General features: G+C 34.6%; 1 protein-coding gene across 1 annotated transcript; it reads right to left on the bottom strand.

Annotated features, from left to right (window-relative positions):
- Positions 1-1,103: 1,103 nt before the first annotated feature.
- Positions 1,104-15,871, bottom strand: LOC120079846 (disease resistance protein At4g27190). The gene is given in 5 exon segments (XM_090314438.1): positions 1,104-1,298; positions 1,300-2,007; positions 2,087-2,620; positions 2,825-5,449; positions 6,247-15,871. Coding segments are annotated over 4 exon segments (3,960 nt in total). The 5' UTR covers positions 5,420-5,449; positions 6,247-15,871; the 3' UTR covers positions 1,104-1,175.
- Between the last annotated feature and the right edge of the window lie 5,499 nt (positions 15,872-21,370).

Below are 21,370 nucleotides of genomic sequence, written 5' to 3'. Positions count from 1 at the left end.
GATCTCTATTGCCTTCAAAAGTCTACCCAACTAAGATAAATTTGTGGTCAACATTTTTGCAGGGCTAAACCCTTTTGGCTAAATGCAATATCAACTTCTATACACAGTTTGTGTATGCATGAAAAGACTAAAGCAGCTGACTTCAGAGTAGGTAAAAGATCGGTAAGCTTGACACTTTTGAGCCATAGTGTAGACAATTCAAGTTCATGTGAAGTTAATTCCCACCCAATAAGAAGAAGAAACAAATTCAAAATTCTCAAGTTTTGGAGCACAAATATAAGCACCTTCAACAAAATAATCAATGAAAACCAAAGATGTTAAATTTGGACAGCCTGAGAAGAACTCAATTCTTTTGTCAGAATTATAAACTTATCATCTTCAAATTCATCTCAAAAGTTGTCAACAATGGTAATTGCAAGGCTGCCCAATTAACCATATAACATGTCACCTTCAGCATGGTGAGTGGTGAAAATCCCAAAAAAACTTTCCCAATTAGTTGTTCGGTTCGGTTCGATTCGATTTTAAATTCGATTCGATTTGGTTCGGTTTCAAATTCGATTTTGACATTTTTAAAAATCTATGTTATATTTTTTTAATTAAAAAACGGTTTGGTTCGGTTCGGTTTTAAATTCGGTTTTACTCTTTTTTTTAATATATGAATATATAAATAAATAAATCTATATATTAGTTAAAAACGGTTCGGTTCGGTTTCAAATTCGGTTTTCGAAATTGAAACTGAACCGAACCGAATTAATTGGTTTCAAAATTTCTTCAAACCGGATTGAACCGTATTTTTCGGTTTCACTGAGTTTTCGGTCCAATTTGATTCGGTTTTTGCGGTTTGAATGACCCCCCTAATCCATAGAGTTCTCATCATCTCCCCAACCCACTAGTGATGCCATTCATCAAAAAAGAGAATATACAACTAGAGAAAAGCTCACAGAGTCCAAACATGAAACAACGAGGAGGCTATAGGAAAGCCCTACAATTTAATCAGGTTGCTCCACAGATTACCTCTGCTCCAAATTATACCGAAATAAATGCATAAAAATTATACCAACACAAATATCATCTCCCACTCCCCAGAAAAATAAAAATTGCAGTTTTGTTGAAAGTCATATTTGAGGATTTTTGTTATTACCAAAATGAAATAGGTACATATATTAACCTGTTCTTCAAACAAATATGGAATGCTTGGTATCAAAATTGTCCTCCCAAGCTTGTCTGCTGATGACATTCATATCTTCCACACCCATCTCCTCGGGATCTTCGTCTACGTTTGCCATTATATAACTTAAAACCTTGTTTCAAACAAGGTGTGCTTACAGTTCCAAGAGAAAAGACTTTCATTTTAGGACAGCTCTGAATATTTACAGAGCTCAAACGTGGGAATTTAATGACGCAACGCCCAGAATAAAAGCTTGTCAGTTTGGAAAAGGAGGCAACGCATAAACTTTGTAGCTTGTTGAATACAATTTCATCGTATCCTAATTCTTCATCTTCTTCTGCAATCACAGTAGTCATCCTTTTGCATTTGTGTAATATCAAATACTCAAGTTGCACTAGAGTTCTAGCCACCGAAGAATTTAGCAAATGGGTTAGTCTATGACATTTAGCCACGGAAAATACAACCAAGTTTGTAAAAGACACTGACGATGGCACCAAAATATTCAACATACCACATTGTGAAATTATTAGAGCATTCAAATCTTGAAGAACTGGGGCATTATTTTGTGAGCCTTCCGCCCACAAACGCCTAAGCTTGGGTAATTTATATAGAGTCCAACTCCTGAAAATCTCAGACCTTGCGTCGTGGTGTTTCGTTGGAATCAATATCTTGATGGGTAATATTTCTTCAATATATATTCCTTCTAATACAAACTCCTTAAGACGGTGTAAAATTTGTACCATTTCCATTGGCAAATGAGTTAAGCTATAGTCAAGAGAACCATACAGCTTCAAAGATTTAAGCTTGGGAAACAACTCAGAACAGTCTGAAGCCTCAACCTGATCATGATTACAATTTTTTTGTTAAGATTCAAAACATATATTATGTTAAATAAACATGATGTTGTAGAATATTTACCTCAGAATTCTCGAATTGCTTTGATTCCAACTTATGCACTGACTTTTCCTTCCCAAGCGCCTCTGTCAATTGTCTGATATCTATCTCTAATGCTTCAAGTTGCTTGAGACTTTTAATTGACGGCAAATATTCTCCTTTAAGTTTTGAACATCCTCGAACGGACAATGTTGTTATATTTTCAAGGGTCAGAAGCTTGCAAGGATTATTCTTGCTCCATAGGTACTCGAGGTTTGGAAGATCACATAGTTCCAAGCTTCTCAAATTTTGGAGCATAACAATACTTGTTTCTGTAACACTTGGCTCTTGCACTTCAAATACCCTTTCCAATAAACTACATTTCTTGATCTTTAAGATACTAAGCCATGTAAGTCTGCTCATCATATTTGGAGGAAAAACTTTCTCGAGATTGTTGCATGAAAAAATCTCTACTTCTTTGAGTTTTGAAAAGGAATTAGCAATGTGTATATTGCCCCACATCATCTTCAAATTATTTGCACCATCAACTCTCAATTGCTCCAAATCAGGAAGTGATACCTACAATTTACACACTTGTATAGTCATTTAGAATTACTAGAACAAATTACATTGTATTTCAAATATGAGTATTTAAAAGCTCCTAATTAGTACGTACAATCCTAACATTTCCTTTTTTGTAGGCCTACAAAAGAATATTAAAGCAAAAGATAAGTTCTACATGGAAATATAGAAAAATGTATTGATGGAATTTAGTGAACTCACTTGTTCTTGTTCTAAGGTGCAGTTGAAAAAGAGAGTTTCCAATTTATTGCAATCCATTATGATTACAGTCCTCAACTTGTTGAAAGGAGATTCTCCAGTATACCCATGAATTATACTCTCCAAATTGTCCAACTTCTCCAATTTTAGGTACTCCAATTTGGATAACCATTTTTGTAAAGGCTTGTTCTTTTCGTTGATAAAGTGTGGCAATTTTAAATCATTAGAAAGGTAGAGATGCTTCAAATGTGAGAACTCATTTTCATCTAATAACTCTAAATGGAGAGCCTTTGTACAAATTGATCCTGCTAAATGCACTTCTTCTGACCTTTTTAACATCTTTTTCCAATCATCTAAACAACTTCCACATTCCATCTTAAGATCCAATATTCTAAGGAAGCCGTGATTCTCTTTGCCATATGATCTTGCTTTGCTGCCAATGGTAATGTTGAACTTTTCTAAATTCAACTCTGCTGAAAACAAGTGTTTTGGCACAATCTTTTCATGTTTAATGATTAAATCCAAATCATAAAGGTATGACAAGTACCGGAGCTCAGAAACGCTAGCATTTTTTCTTCTTCTGTACTGTTCTCCTTCCCATCTGTCAAAAGTTTCCAGGTTTAATTCTTCCAGTTTTGTCAACTTTGAAAGAATATTTGGTGGAACTACCTTGAGATCGTTACATCTACGTAAATTCAACACTTTCAGCTGCGTCAGTTGGCTTATGCTCGTCGGAATTTCGACGATGTTAGATCCACTAAAATCAAGAATTTCAAGCTTTTTTAACTCGCCGATCATATCGATGCTCACTAATTGACAGTAATGTAAACGTAATAATCTAATGTTGTCAAAGTAGTAAAGAGATGGTGGCAATAAGGATACTTTTACTGTTTCTAATATTAAACCTTTGAGCTCTTTCATTTCTTCAAAAAAGTTTTCTGTCATCGACACGTACTCAGATCCCAACACTGATGATCCAGTTAACGATAATAATTGAACTTTTGGTAACATTAACTTTGGGAGAGGATTATTATTCCAACTTTGAATATCTAGGGACACTGCAGTATGATTACTCGAAAACTTCTCTTGTTCCCATTCTTCATTCGTTCCTTTCACATAACTCAATGTACAAATGTGATCATGCATAGATGCAATTGATATGGCTACATCACGAACCATATCGTGCATTTTCACACAATTGTTTCCAAAATCAGATGGTAGAAGCAAAGAAGAAGATATAAGATCGTCAACCAATTTTGTTATCCTACGTCGTTCTTGTGCCACAGTATCAACACCATGTAAGAAAGCCATGCCCATAGCATATATTTGCAATTGTTCCACATCAATGTCAATGTCTTCTGGAAACATGCTACATAACAAGAATAGTAACTTGACCTCTTCACATTCTAAGTAATCGTAACTCAATTTCAGTGAGGAATACACTTTCTCTCTCATTCCTCTTATGTTCACAGCCACACCACGACTTTTTAGCTGCTCTAAGGCATCTTTCCAAATGGGGGAAGATTTATTTCGTAATGCTTTAGCAACTATAGTAATAGCAATAGGCAAACCTGCACATTGTCTCACAATTTGAATAGCTATAGGCTTCAGCTCACATGCTTCAACAATTTCACTTCCCATTGCCTTGAATAAATTCCACGACTCATCTTCTCCTAAAACTTTTATCTCAAAAATTTTATCGATGCACATGTAATTTGAGATCAAATGTTCGTCTCTAGAGATAAACAAGATCTTGCATCCTGTGTGATCTTCAACACTTGGAATTCCTACTGTTTCTAGATCAATATACTCCCATACATCATCCAAAACAACCAGGATATGTTTCTCCATCTTCAACCTCTTTTGGAGCCTAAGTGCCCTTCCTTCTATTGTTTCTTGTTCCAACTTCAATCCTAGCTTGTCAGCCAGTTGTCCTTGAATACTTTTCAAATTTGGTGTTTGACTGACGGCTGATATTACCACTTCATCAAATGATTTTTTCTCTATAATTTTTCTTACAATTTCTTTCACTAGCATAGTTTTGCCAACGCCACCCATCCCGAACACTCCAACCATATGGACATTATCATCACAGAGTGCATCCATGATTTGTTCAATAGTCGACTTTCTTGATTCAAAGTCTAGAAAGTCGAGTCTTTTTGGCAATGAACTCTCAGTCTCAACCAATGAGACAGCTACTTCATAGGCTACCGTACAAAAATTCTCCCCATCATTTTTCATCTCAAGAACCTCATCTGCCATTTTTCTTGCTTTTCTACTTAACTTGTGTCGTTGGACCAAATTCGTCGAACACAGTCTACCATGTCGACCTTCGTTGACCAGTATTGCCTCAGATTTTCCAATAATGTCATCAACCTCACTCAACCATTTCTCAACAACAGGTTTTATGTCTTCTGCATTTCTTCTTGCATTATGGACCCTGCGTTGCACCGATTCCCTTGTATCCTTTAGCCTCTCAACTCGGCTCTTGAGTTTTTGAAAGTTGCCACGAATGAAACATACATAACCCAGTTCACGAACAACAGGTTCGACTGTGCATTCAACAATTTTTGCAACCACTGAAATAAGAATTTCCATGGCCTTGTACTTTATCTTCAAAAGAAAAACCTACAAAATATTTAACAGCTAAAAACCCACAACACGTTTTGAAGCTTTTGCCAAACAGAAAAATAGAAGTCAACATGTACATACCCAAGCAAAACCTAGTCAACACCTACCGACCAAGCAAAAACTGTTGAGTTATGAGTTGTTTCTAAATTTTGTGTTTGAAGTTTTTGTTTTATTGTTAGAATTAATTTTCAGTTTTTTGTTTTTCAAGTTTTATTTTTAAGTCAAGTTTATGGTTTAATGGTACTTTTAATTTTGTAAGTTAGATCTCTAAATTTTGGTTCACCTTTGTAACTATATAAGGGTGATCTCTCAGGTAAAAGTTTGTATCACCAATTTTCTTTACTTTAATAAGAAGTTTGAACTTCATTCTCATTTTTATTTTTTTTTCTATTTATTTAACAAACATTGAGACATTTATTTATTTTCATAAATATTTATTTTTTCTATCAATTTCATTTTTCTCAACAGCAGTATCAGAACCTTAGATTTAAAGGCTTATGATTTTATTTGAGAGTAAAAATTTTCATTTTTTATATTTGAAAAATTGTTGGGTTTTATGCCCTAAAACTCGTAGATAGTGAATGTAATAATTAAATGATTGTCATTAATAAATAGTTATTAATGTTTTTATCAATAAATGTTATTGATGTTTTATTTAATTTTGTCTTATTAACCCTAAAATCCAATAAACTAACATCCTAGGCTATTTTATGAGGCTTGAACTAGAGACATATAGGGATCAATATTCAAGATACAACTTAAAGAGTCTATAGTATAGGGATAAGATTGGGTACCTTATCCTAGTAACACTATGGATATGGTTCACTTTGTATTTGATATAAACACAGTGATCCAACGCGTTCGTGTAGGAGACATACGAGTGGGGGTATCCTGTGCAATGAGTTTTCACAAGGACGGACCATGAAATAGTAACCACTATATGTAACTCCGTTGACTAATTAGGTCTCTATTTCAATAGGATGACCTAGGCAACTTAATCTTACTCTTTAGTATATTATGAACTCCTGTTCACGAGAGATTCCTCTTTGATTTGTATGGGTGAAAGTGGCTAGTTCACCAACTCAATAAACCTACCATTTGGGGGATAAGACCGAGTGGGTAGCTAGGAGCATAATCATACAAAATGGATTTCATTCCTTCCCGACTTCAGGATAAGTAGATGAGTATTCTCTTAAGTGGTATCTTTGGGAATTGAACAAGGGGCTCTACCCTTTTACTGACCCTAGAGAAGTTTCTATTTAATTGTTGGACATAAACAGGTTGTTCATTAGGAGAGCTCTAGTACTTAAAGATGTAGAGGTAACCCAGAGGTAAAATAGTAATTTGACCCAATTGGGGTTAGAACACTCATGAAAGACTAACTTGTTGTTATTGGTCTATATTCGTGGACACAAAAACATATCTGTAGTGAGAAGAGTGCAGTTTTGGATCTTTAGTAGAGTGTACCCACAGTTAACAAATATTGATTAATTTGGTTAATGAGTTTAGCCAATTAATCTCACATCGTTAGAGCTTTTGATCTGCAAGTTCATTAGGTCCTCTTCCTAGCTTGTAAAGGGTATTAAGGTAATTTGTCATTAAATTAAATTTGAAATGTTCAAATTCAGAATTGAGAATTTTTTTAGTGTATGTTGATACAGCCTAAAGAAACGAAGTAACGTTCCTCTCTCATCATCCTTCTCTCTAACAAAAGGGTTTTGTTTTGCAGAGGGAGGAGAAGGCTTTGGAGCTTTCTGTGTGTTTTCTTCTTCTTAAGAAAGAAAGAAAAAAAATCGTTTTGTGATATTCCCAAATCGCAAAAGAGATAATCCCACAATTCTCTATAGTCTCAATTCCATGAAAGAATATGGAGGTTTCCAAGTGATGGTGCCCAATCTCAAATCAATAGAGAAATTCTACAGAATTGTCAAAAGGTTTACAAGATAGGGTTTCTTCCCTTGTATAATTAGTCATTTTGGGAATTGCATGCTTAATCAATATTACCTTTTATTCTAATACAAAATTGTTTTGATTTTAAATGCCAATTTCGAAAAACGAAATGGTTCTGTGTTTTGGCTTCACTTGTGCCTTAGGATTTTTATCCCTTTAATTGGTATCAGAGCCAATTGTAATATCAATTTGACCATTTAAATTTTTTGCCTTAGATTTGCAATTTTTATATGATCAATGTAAGGGTCCCTATATCTTTTGGCCATTATTGTTGTAAAACGTTCATCTGTAATTTTGAGTCTCAAATTAGGGTTCGTGTCGATAAAGACCGAGACCAATTTGGCCAAAAATCACACTTCTACTGCTGAAATTCTGTATCCATGTACAATTCTGCAAAGAATTAGGGTTAACAAAGCTAGTTCGGTTCAACTGCAGTTCAGTTGTGGTCCAGTTCGATTGGGTTGGCTTGGTTCACAGGTTGGTGATCCGACTCAAGCCGGTTCAAGTTGGTCTGGTCTGGTTCTAGATCGACAGAAGAAATTTTAGGATAAAACAAACTAGTGTAATTTACTGCTTTATTTTATCTAGCCAAAATTACAGGTTCATTTGTTATTTAAATACTTTGTGGATGTCATTTAAATAAATCTCACCTTAGGTTAAGCACGTTCATGCATTTTTGCATATTATAAATGTTATAATGTATGGTATGAAATACATGTTTTATAATTTCAAGGTTTATTTAATGTATGTGATATGTTAAATATATGAAATTGGAGAAGCATGTTGCATGACATTAATTAGAAAATATAATTAGTTATATTTATTAATGTATATGAATATGCTTGTTGATTTTCATAATATTATATAATTGTTATATTTAATTGAAAATCCATATGTATTGAGCATGACACATCCATAACTTAATATAATGGTTATACTAAAGTCAGTGTGTAATATGGTTTAATTTTTTAATTAGAATATGATTGTTAATTAATTAAAATCATAGTGAGCGTGTTATAGGACTAATCATTAAAACTTGTAATAGTTTTAAATATTAATGATTAGCAATCATTAACCTATAACAAAGAGTTGCATGCAAATATAGGATTTTAGGAAAAATATATTAATTTTAAATTGTTTAAAATTAATGAGCCTAAAATCACATTTCTAATTAGATTATTCTAATTACTTAGTTTCTTTTAAAATAGTTTTAACATTGACTAAGTAGGACAAATAGGATTAAGGTTATAAGGTAACTTAACTGATACAGTTTTGTCTAGACTGAAGATATTTAAGTTGACGGTTTACATAATACCTCCTAACTGGGAACCAGATCGAAACCTAAGTTGAACTAAGAAGTCCACGGCCTCATCAACATCAAAATTCTGAGGATGCTTCTCAAGGATTCCCCACATTGCCGGTTGCCAGCAAAAAGACCTGCGATTGATTTGAATGCGCCACAGGAACCCAGACCAAAAAGAAGTCGAGGAGAAGATAAGGGAAAAGAAAAGGTTCATGAGTCGCCAACGCATGATCCAGAGTTCATAAACCCTCGCCCCTTGGTCATTAGATCTCCAGGCCCTCCAAGCCCGCCAGCGCAGCCCTCTTCCTCTCTTCATGAAACTTTTACCAACCTTTCTCTTGTCCCCAACTCTCCGATTCAATTAGCAGCCCCACCTTCACCAGCAACTTCACCACCACATCCCACCTACCCACCGCCGCAAGTTAATGACCCACGAGATTTGGGTGAAGGCACATCTACCCGACCCCAAAACGGTGCTGGCGAGACTTAGCAGGCACAACCATCCTCCGCCTCCTTGGCTTCTGAGCTAGCTGAAATGAGAACCCTCTTCACCCAACAGCAAGAACTTGTCTCTCAGCAGGATCACTTCTTCAACCATCGATTTGAGATAGCAATGGAGCGCATCGATGATATTCAACGCAGTGCCGCCACATCAAGAGAGGCGCTGATCAACATACAGCGCAACATTTATAAAGTCCATATGCACCAGAGAATGATTGCGGAGCGTAATCAAGAGTACTTTAACTTTCTTACTGCATATCTTCATGGTCCAATGGTGCCCCTACATCTCTGGCAGCACTTAAATTTTGAAGAAGCGCCTCTTGCACCACCTCAAAATTCGCCAGATCCCCCTGCTCCTCAACCTTAGTATTTACAGTTTCTTCCAATACGATTTTTTTTTTTTTATGCTGCCATTCTTTATTTGTATTCAATTCTTTTATTATTCTGCAACTTAATCAAATTCTTTGACTCATGTACAGGCATTAGAAATTTTATTTTTGTAATGCGATCATTTATAATATATTCGCATACTTTGTTAATAATCAATACAATCAAATTACATAATTCACTCTACTCTTTGCCTGTGCCTCTTTCGTTATCTTCCTTTGTTAATCTTTGCTATATTTTTACTCTTGTATTTTTACGATCTTTAATGCGTTGCTATGATGTATTATGTGTTATACTTAGAAACATTTCCCATACTTAGTAAATTCTGACTAACACTTAATTAATTCTTAGTTTAGCAGTATTTTACCTTTTATCATTCAAAGTTCTGCTCAAACCTTCTTTTTGAAATTTTCTCCTAAGTGTTTGTCTAGTCTATCCAAATAACGCAATGAGGACCTTGCTCATCTTTAAATTTGGGGGTGGGGAAGGTCTGAGCATATGAGATCAGGAATATGCAGTATTTAAAAAAATGTGTCCATTGTTATTCCATCTAATATATATATATATATATATTTATGCAAAACTCCAATGTCAGTGCAAGAGAAAAATTCAAAATTGTTCCCAACTTGATAAGAGTTTAGTTGTAAAAGAAGTCTGCTCGTAGTTGGATGCTCATATGACACCCATAGGAGCAAGCCAAAATAAAGGTGGGTTTCCAAGAACAATGAAGTATAAACCAAAAAGAGAAAAGGAAGCAAGAGACGACTCCTCTGATTATCATGAGTTAAAAGTGGAAACTGGCACACAACCATAGTTGGATATTCGCATGACACCCATGGGGACAAGCCAAAACGAAGAGTGTAACCATGACCAACTGTCTCTAAGTGAATAAATGACGCAAAATTTTGCTCACCGCATATAAATACATCAAGTTGTTTTGATAAAGAAGAGATAAGCATTCTATTTTGAAAACTAGAAAAGTGTCTTTGAGCATAATTTTGTTACATAGAAGAATAAAGTAAGGCGTGCTAAGAATTAGCAAGCATAGAAGGAAAGTGCGATGTCAGGTAATGTGCCTAAGTCAGGTTAGAATCTAGGCTCAAGAAAGTCAAATTAGAACGCATAATCAAGAGATAGGAGCTTAGGAATAAGCACTGTTTGCTATTAACGCATCGCATGCATCCTATGATAACTTGTAGAAACACAAGTTATTTATGCTACCTTATCTAGATATTGCGGCCAAAAGTTAGTAATTATGCGCCAATTGTATGAAAATTAGTCTAGTATGACAATAATTATAAATGGTTGCGATTACACCCACTAAGCAAAAAATATGGAAGACAAGCCAAACTTTACTCTATTTTGCAGGAGACCAAGTCACCGCTTGCGCTTAAGGCTCATGAGAAACTAATCAGCGTATCTATGTCACAATTGCGCCCGTCGAAGGTCTTATTAGCATGCAATATCACTAGGAAAATTAAATGGTTTAATACACCTAGAACTTTAGTATAAAGATCTTAGTATAAGAGTTATAATAGGCATGGACTTAGATAGATTCATTAGCGGGGATTTAGCTAAGTATAACAAAATCCTAAAATAATTAGAACATTTTAGTGGGAGAAAAATGATATATAAGATATATCATTTTTACGATCTCACGTCTCTAAGAGTTCACACCGTGAGATCCATGGTTGACTTCGTGTCGCCCTGAGCGTGACCTTCCTTCAGAAAATATTTGCATGGGTCAATATCAAGGTGAATAGGGGAAATGTTCAGAGTAAGTGGGAGAAGGTCACGTGTCAATTTATACTACGGTCTCCTTCATTAGGTTGCACCATGAACTTCTTATGATCCACTTGTGTGTCGTCCTAGAGCGACCATCCCTTCGGAGAGTTTGATCATCAGTTTCAGAATAACGCAAACTCCAGAAATGTATAGAATTTCTCAGGTTAATCTTCAACAGTTGTCTTTCCTAACGGTAGCCTGTTGAAGTGTACCTCTGAAATTCGAAAATGAAAGGGTCACACTTACAGGATGAATTAAACGAGTTAATGAATCCTTGACCAAATTTATGATAGCTAAGAGCTATAGGATTAAGAGTTATTCTGGAATTAGTAATTAGCTGAGATAGTCTCAATTCAGGGGAGAGATAGTTGATCACCCTTTGGTGGTTGTTGTCCTAACTCTCTGAAGTATCGTTGCAAAATCAAATCAATAGTTTATTTAGAGCTCTATGATTGTCTGGTTTTACTAAAATGATTGGATGTTTTGTGTGATAGGGTAAGGCAAAGATAACTAAAATGGTCGTTTGTTTGTTTTTTTTTTTAGCATGTCTTCCTCAATTATCGTTTTACTTAAAAACGAGAAATTAAATGGTGAAAATTATGCAATGTGGAAATCGAACTTGAATATGATTCTTGTTATCAATGATATGTAGTTTGTCTTAACTGAGGAGTATCCTCAGGTCCCTACTCGAAATGCACCCCTAAATGTCAGGGATACATATGACCGTTGGACAAAGGCCAATGAAAAGACCCGAGTCTATATCTTGGCGAGTTTATTTGATATACTCAACAAGAAGCATGAGGCCATGCTCACTGCTTGTGAGATCATGGAGTCTCTCCAAGGTATGTTTGGGCAACCATCCATTTAGATCCAGCACGAGGCCCACAAATACATTTATATTGCAGGTATGAAGGAAGGCCAATCAGTTAGAGAACATGTTCTCGACCTGATGGTCTAGTTCAACGTGGCTGAAATGAACGGGGCAGTCACTGACGAGTAAAGTCAAGTGTCTTTTATTCTGAAATCTCACCCAAAGAGCTTTCTTCAATTATGCCTAATGTGGTTATGAATAAAATCCAGTACACCATAACGACTCTTCTGAATGAGTTTCAGACCTACCAGTCTCTTATGAAAGATAAGGGATCGGTAGAAGGAGAGGCAAATGTTATCCATTCTAGAAAGTTCCATAAGGGTTCATCCTCAGGAACTAAGTTTGTACCCTCATCTTCTAGTCTTAAGAAGGTCCAGAAGAAGAAAGGAGAAAAGGAGAAGGCTCCCTCTGCTGAGAAAAGTAAGGGAAAGTCCAAGGCAGCTAAAAAGAGCAAGTGCTTCCACTACAATGTGGAAGGTCATTAGAAGCGAAACTACCTAAAGTACCTTGTTGAGAAGAAGAAGGAAAAGGAAGGTAAATGTGATTTACTTGTTTTAGAAACATGTTTAGTGCAAAATGACCACAATTTCTGGATACTTGATTAAGGAGCCACTAATCATGTTTGTTATTCTTTATAAGAAATTAGTTCCTTCTAGTAGCTTGATGAGGGTGAAATGACACACAAGGCTGAAACTGGAGATGCCATTTCAGCTCGTGCAGTGGGAGTTGCGAAGTTGTTTTTTGGAAATATATTTCTTTTCTTAGAAAGTCTGTATATTGTTCCTAAAATGAAAAGGAATTTAGTATCTATTTCTTGCTTAATCGAACATATGTATTCAGTATTTTTTACATGTAATGAAGCGTTCATTTCAAAAAAATGGTTTACATATTTGTCCGGCTAAATCAGAAAACAACTTGTATGTGTCAATACCAACCGAAACAAAATCACTTTTAAATCATGAGATGTTTAAGACTACTAATACTCAAACTAAAAGGCAAAGAATTTCTCCAAGTAACAATAATACTTATCTTTGACACTTAAGATTAGGTCACACTAAACTCAATAGGATCGAGAGATTGGTAAAGAATGGACTTCTAAGTGAGTTAGAAGATGATTCATTACCTTCATGTGAATCTTACCTTGAGGGTAAAATGACTAAAAGACCTTTTAGTGGAAAAGGTTATAGAACCAAAGAACCCTTAGAGCTCATACATTCAGATCTTTGTGGTCTAATGCATGTAAAAGCTCGAGGAAGGTACAAATGCTTCATCTCTTTTATAGATGATTACTCGAGGTATGATTATTTATACCTAATGGAACATAAGTCTTACTCCTGAGTATATTATGAACTCCTGTTCACGAGGGATTCTCCTTTGATTTGTGTAGGTGGGAGTGACCAGTTCGCCAACTCACTAAGCCTACCATTTTAAGGGTAAGACTTAGTGGGTACTTGGGAACATAATCATAGGAGATGAATTTCACTCCTTCCTAACTCAAGGGTAAGTAGATGAGTATTTCCTTAAGTGGTGTCTCTGGAACTTGAACAAAGAGCCATACCCTCTCACTAGCCCAAGAGAGGTTTCTGTTTAATGGTTGGATCATAAAAAGGTTATTCATTAGAGAAGCACTCGTACTTAAGGATGTAGAGGTAACCCAGAAACACTGATACTTAAGGATATGGCAAATGGATGTCAAGACAGCCTTTCTGAATGGCAATCTTGAAAAGAATATCTTTGTGTCTCAGCACGAGGGGTTTATAGCCTGAGGTCAAAAGCAAAATGTTTGCAAACTAAATCGTTCCATTTATGGGTTGAAATAGGCATCCAAATCTTGGAATATTAGATTTGATACGACAATCAAATCTTTTGGTCTTGACCAAAATGTTGATGAGCCTTGTGTGTACAAGAAAATCATCAATGATAAATTAGCTTTCTTAGTACTTTATGTGGATGATATCATACTCATTCGGAATGATGTATGATACCTTACTGGTGTTAAAAAGTGGCTAGTAGCCCAATTTCAAATGAAAGATTTGGGAGAGGCACAATATGTTCTTAGGATCTAAATCATTAAGGATCGTAAAAACAAAAAGTTAGTTATGTCTCAAGCAATTTATATAGATAAGATGTTGATTCGATATTCAAAGCAAAACTCTAAGAAGGGTTCATTGCCTTTTAGGCATGGAGTTCACTATGCCTCAGTTGTAGGCAGCTTAATGTATGATATGCTCTACACTAGGTCTGACATTTGTTATGTAGTGGGAATAGTCAGTAGGTACCAGTCCAATCTAGGGTTAGACCACTAGATTGCGGTTAAGATATCCTCAAGTATCTTAGGAGAACGAGGGACTATATGCTCGTGTATGGACCTAAGGATTTAATCCTTATAGGATATACGGACTCTGATTTCCAAACTGACAAGGATTCTAGGAAGTCCACATCAGAATCAGTATTCACCCTGAACAGGAGAGCTATAGTATAGCGTAGCATCAAGTAAAGATGCATTGTAAACTCAACCATGGTGGTTGAGTATGTAGCTGCTTGTGAAGCAGCAAATGAGGCAGTTTGGCTAAGGTGTTGAGGTTGATGCCCTAATTCTCGTAGGGTTCTATAGTTTGTAAGTTTGGTATAAACAAGCTCTTATGTGATTAATAATATATGATATTTTTATTCACTTTTTCTATAAAATATATGAAATTTTAGGTGCATTAACCACAAAACAATAAACTACATCCAAGGTTATCGTTGTAACTTAAACATGTATGTGGAGACATACAGGCGGATCATGTTTAAGTGATAACCTAAATGGTTTGTAGTATATGGATAAGGTTGGGTAACTTATCCTGGTGACACTACGAGTATGGCCCTCTTTGTAGGTGTTACAAGTGTTGTAAAGTGCTACAAATGATCTGATCCTGAACATTCATGTATGTGAGCGAGGATATTCTATACAAAGGAGTTTGTATAAGATCAGACTACGAACTATTTAGTCTCATTATATAACACCGTTCATAATAGAGACTTTCATTTCACCAGGATGACCATAAGTAACATGACCTTAATCCTGAATGAGTTGTGAATGAACCTATGAGAGTAGTCCTTTGATTTGTATAGGTGAGAGTGGCTAGATTGCCGACTCAACAAGCTTACCATTTTGGGATTCGTCTGATTGGGGAACTGGGAACACAGCTACACGAAATGGAATTCACTCCTTCCCCGAAATAGGGGTAAGTAGATAAATTGCTCCCTTAAGGGCTAATTCCGGGTCTTGAACAATGTGGCGCCACACCCTCTCCTGGCCCAAGAGCGGTTTAGTCATAATAGGACTATGATCTATTGTTCATTAGATGGATCAGTTGTACTTAAGGAGTTAGATGTAACTATAGGGACAAAACGGTAATTTGGCTCAGCTGTACTTACGAGCAATTTGTGAAGGTTCATCGTACTGTTGATTGGTTATATCTAATGGACACAGAAATATATCTGTAGTGAGAAGAGTGTAGCTATCGGTCTTTAATGGAGTGTCCGACAGTTAACGGATGGTCAATAATGTAATTAAAGAGTTTAATTAATTATTCATATACCGTTGGAGCTTCAAGCTACAGGTTCATAAGGTCCCCTTGGTAGCTCAAAAGAATTTAGTTGAGAATCAGTTTTTAGGTTAATTTGAATTGTTCAAATTAATAAGAGGAAATTTAATTATATGATATAATTAAATTGATTCAATTATATATGATATAATTGTTATAATGTATTTGATACTTTATAGTTTATTTGAAGGAAATAAATATTTGAATGAGATTCAAATATATTTTCTATGAATATGATTCATAGTTGTTAAACTGAATATAAATATGATTTATATTAAATGTCATAAAATAGAGAAAAGGAACCATGGTTTATATTGTATATGATACAATATTAAAACTATAGATTATGTGTTATATTTGATATAACATATAGTTTAATATAAATAAAATATGATAAGTTAGTTATCATATTTATTTATATTATTTTTATTATTTTGAATACTAATTTCTAATTTCTCTCCAGCCACCTTAGTGGGTGGTTAATTGGTTTTATGGCAAATTGGAATAAAATAATTTAGTTTCTTTTGTTCCTAACAGACTTATGTCAGAACCTAGACGATTGAAGTTTTTCTATACGATAGAGTGAACAAAAGTGTTCTGTCTTATTCAATCTTCTTCCTTCTCCAAACCCACAAACCCTCTAAACCACAATATTTAGAGCCTACCACTCTTGGACTCTCACCATGAGTATATCGAAGACTCTCTGTGGTAGTGTCTTCTTGATTTTGGTTCGTGAAGTTCTTAAAGAAAGTCTTCAAGGGCTGCTGTGTTCGAGTTCATGACTATTCGAGGGATTTACAAGAAGAATAGTTCTTCAGAGGTAGTATCTCTTGAACCTTATTTCTTTATAAAAAAAAAAATGTTGTAATTTGTTTAGAATGCATATCTTGTATGTTTACTGTAAATTTTTTTTTCAATCAATAGAATTTGGACGATCCGCTTCCGCTCAAGGATCTCTGTAAAACGAGTTCCTTCATAAGGAAGTTTCTAAGTGATTTGGAAATTATTCCAAACATGAACTTGTCGATCACCTTATACTGTGACAACAGTGGAGCTGTGGCCAACTCGAAAGAACCTCGTAACCATAAACGAGGAAAACATATTGAGGGAAAGTATCACCTGATACGGAAGATTGTGCAGCGAGGAGACGTGATCATCACAAAGATCATTTTGAAGCATAACATTGCTGATCCATTTACAAAAATTCTCTCGGCTAAAGTGTTTGAGAGTCATCTAGAGAATCTAGGTCTACGAGATATGTACATTGTATAATCTAAGGCAAGTGGGAGATGTGTAATGGGTATGAGATGCCCTAGTCTATTGTATTTTACTTCGTATGTGTAACATCCCCATTGTTCCATGTAATGTACATCCCACTAACTAGAGTTTTAGTTGAAGTGGGAGTTTTTTGGGTTTTATGCCCTAAAACTCGTAGATAGTGAATGTAATTAAATGATCATCTTTAATAAATAGTTATTAATGTTTTTATCAATAAGTGTTATTGATGTTTTATTTAATTTTGTCTTATTAACTCTCAAATCCAATAAACTAATATCCTAAGCTGTCAAATGAGTCTTGAACTGTATGTAGAGACATATAGGGATCAATGTTCAAGATACAACCTAAAGGGTCTATAATATAGGGGTAAGGTTGGGTACCTTATCTTGGTAACACTTTGGATACGACTCACTTTGTATTTGATACAAACGCAGTGATCCAACGCATTCGTGTAAGAGACACGCGACTAGGGGTATCCTGTGCAATGAGTTTGCACAAGACTGGACCGTGAAATAGTAATCACTAGATGTAACTCCGTTGACTAGTTAGGTTTCTATTTCAATAGGATGACCTAGGCAACTTAGTCTTACTCTTGAGTATATTATGAACTCTTGTTCACAAAGGATTGTCTTTTGATTTGTATGGGTGAGAATGGTCAGTTCGCCAACTCAATAAGCCCACCATTTTGGGGATAAGACCGAGTGGGTACTTGGGAACATAATCATACAAGATGAATTTCACTCCTTCCCGACTTTAGGGTAAGTAGATGACTATTCCCTTAAGTGGTGTCTTTGGGACTTGAACAAAGGGCCCTACCCTTTCACTAGCCTGAGAGATGTTTATATTTAATGGTTGGACCATAAAAAGGTTGTTCATTAGAGGAGCACTAGTACTTAAGGATGTAGAGGTAACCTAGGGGTAAAACGGTAATTTGATCCAACTGGGATTACGAACACTTGTGAAGGACTAACTTACCATCATTGGCCTATATCCTGGACATAAAAACATATCTATAGTGAGAAAAGTGCAATTGTGGGTCTTTAGTGGAGTGTATCCACAGTTGACGAATATTGATTAATTTGATTAATGAGTTTACCAATTAATCTCACATCGTTGGAACTTCTAATCTGCATGTGCATTATGTCCCCTTCCTAGCTTGTAAAGGGTATTGAGGTAATTTATCATTAAATTGAATTGAAAATGTTCAAATTTAGTATTGGGATTTTTTTTTATGTATGTTGATACATTTTAATATAAAGTTTAATTTTAGACTTTATTATTAACTTTGGATATGATTCAAAATTAATAAATGAGAGAACGAAATATTTGAAAGGAGTTCAAATATTAATTTAATATGAATAAGATTCATATTGAAAGCTATAGGTTAAAAATAATGTGCATCAGATGCGCATTAAAACTATAGGTTAAATGAGAGAAATGTTTTTTAATATGATTCAAATGAGAAATTCAATTAAATAAGTGTTATTCAATTGGATGATAATTAAATGAAGAATTAATTAATTAATTAATTTAATTCAATTTAATTTAATTTTGAATTTAATTAAATTGATTAAATCAAAACTATAGGTTAATTTTAATGTACATTAGATGCACATTAGAACTATAGGATAAGTGGGAGGAAATCATTTAAATATGGTTTAAATGATCATTTAATTAAATATGATTTAATTAACATATTTTATTTTATTTTATTTTATTTTATTTTATTTTATTTAAATTAAACAAATTAACTCTCCATTTTAGGAAAGTTACAAGAAAACGTGAGATCAATCCTACTTTTTCTCTCTCTCACACCATCCTTCTCTCTCTAACAAAACGATTTTATTTTGGAGAGGGAGGAGAAGGCTCTGGAGCTCTCTGTGTGTGTTTTCTTCTTCTTGAAAAAAGAAAGAAAAAATCGTTATGTGATATTCCGAAATCCCAAAAGAGAGAATCTCACAATTCTCCATAGCCTACAAGAATAGGGAGGTTTCCAAGTTGTGGTGTCCAATCCCAATTTAACAGAGGAATTCTATCGAATTGTCAAAAAGTTTGCAAGATAGGGTTTCTTCCCCTATATAATTAGTCTTTTTGGAAATTGCATGTTTAATCGATATTACTTTTTATTCCAATACAAAATTGTTTTGATTTTAAATATCAATTTGGAAAAACGAAGTTCTATGTTTTTTTACTTTGGTTGTACCTTAGGATTTTCATCCCTTCAAATATGTCTTCCAATTTTTGTGTTACATCTCCTCCATATTTTAATGGTGAAAACTACCAAATTTGGGTTGTTAAAATGTAATCGTATCTCAAGGCACTAAGCCTTTGGGAATATGTTTCAACTAACAATCCTCGATTATTGGAAGAAAATCCAACGTTGAATCAAATCAAACTACATGAAAAGGAAAAGAAGCTCAAGCCTTTATCTATGATTCATGTCGCTTTACCTGGTCCTATATTTGCTGGGATATTGATTGTAAAACGGCAAAAGAAGCTTGGGATAAATTGCTGGAGGAATTTGAAGGAAGAGTAAGAGTGAAATGTATCAAATTGTTGACAATCAAGAGAGTTCAGGATACTAAAAATGAAGGTTTAGATTTCGTGAGGATTATGCAATAAAAGTGATGACCATGGTAAACCACATAAGACTAGCTGGTGAAAATTTTATCGATTAAAAAGTCATCGAAAAAATAATAGTTAATGCTTCTGATAAATTTGAGTAAAAAAATTCAATCATAGACGAGTCTTCTTATTTAACAACTCTCTCTATTATTAAATTAATTAGCAAATTACAAGCTTATGAACAAAGGGATACAATGCGTAACAAGGAGCAGGTTGAAGGTGCAAATTATAAAGGCAAGAAACTTGCTAAACAAGGTGATAGACAAACAGCTATAGATCAAAGAAGTAAAGGAAAAGGAGAAGTTTGATAGGTAAACTTCCTCAGGTCGCTATTGCAAAAAGACAAACCATGCTGAGAAAAATTGTTGGTCCAGTCTACAATTGTGATTAATGCAACAAAGATGGCCATACAGAAAAATTTTGTTATGCCTAATGAAATTAAACCAAATCCAACATCCTTAAGAGAAAAGCAAATTGTGTCAACAATAATCAAGAGACAAATTTCTTGTTTGTAGCCTCTCATATGTATGACAATAATGGGTCAACCTCATGGCTTATTAACAATGGATGTACTATCCACGTGGCTAAAGATATTGATCTTTTTAGTTTAATTGAAAAATCTCTAAAGTTGTCTCAAAATTTTCTTAGTATTGCTCAGTTGTTGCATAAAAAAATTTCTATGGTTTTCAAGGACCAAGTTTGTGTAATTTCTTACCCACAACGAATTAAAATTACAAGGATCAACATGACTAACAATGCTTTCTTTTTCAATAGTGACTCTCTAAGTCATCGTGCATTGAATAGCTTTGCTCACTACAACCACAAACTTTTGAAAATTTGGCATTGACTTTTCAAATTTTACCTCATTTGGTTAGATTTGCTGTGAAAAAGGGGAAATGCACAGATTAGATTACCTTCTCCCAAAGGTGGCAATTTTTAAACAAGAGAAAGACTTGAATTGGTGCATAGTGATGTTTACGGTCCGATGCACAACACATCCATTGAAAATAAAAATTATTTTATTCTCTTCATCGATGATTTTACCAAAAATGACTTGAGGAGTATTTTTCCTTCAGGCTTTCGAAATTTTCAAAAAACTTGTAAATTTGGTTGAAACTCAAAGTAAAGGGGGGGAAAAATTGACGTCAGTGAGTTCAACAAATTTTCCAACAATAGAAACAAGAATTTCGATTCCCTAATCTCTATTACTCAAAGTTAATAAAATATTCAAAAGCCGAAACAAATTAACCTGGATTTAAATTGTGGACAACTCAGAAGAAACTCCACAGTAGAAATCTCAAGCAAAGAATTGAAAAACACAGAAAGAAGATGCAACTGCAACCAACAAAAAAGGAAAAGAGGGTTCAGAAAATACAAGAGAAAAATGGATAAGAATTAAGAGATAAAATGTTGTACCTGACTGATTGTAACAATAACACAGATCTTGATATTGTTCTTGTGATAGCAAATTTACGACACAAATGTAAGAAATGAAGAACAAAGAGAGAAAGAGTGGAAGCAAAAGCCTATGAGCAAATGGAAATTGGAATAATCTTTTTAGCTAAATAGAAGTAATAGACAGGAAAAACAAATCCCCACTACTTTTATTCTATTTCATATTCACTGCC

The sequence above is a fragment of the Benincasa hispida genome, chromosome 6 (genome assembly GCF_027475165.1).
Source record: "Benincasa hispida cultivar pf3 chromosome 6, pf3_genome.v1.1, whole genome shotgun sequence".
NCBI lineage: Eukaryota > Viridiplantae > Streptophyta > Magnoliopsida > Cucurbitales > Cucurbitaceae > Benincasa > Benincasa hispida.
Note: the sequence above shows the minus strand (reverse complement) of the source record. Positions and strands in the feature narration are given on the sequence as shown.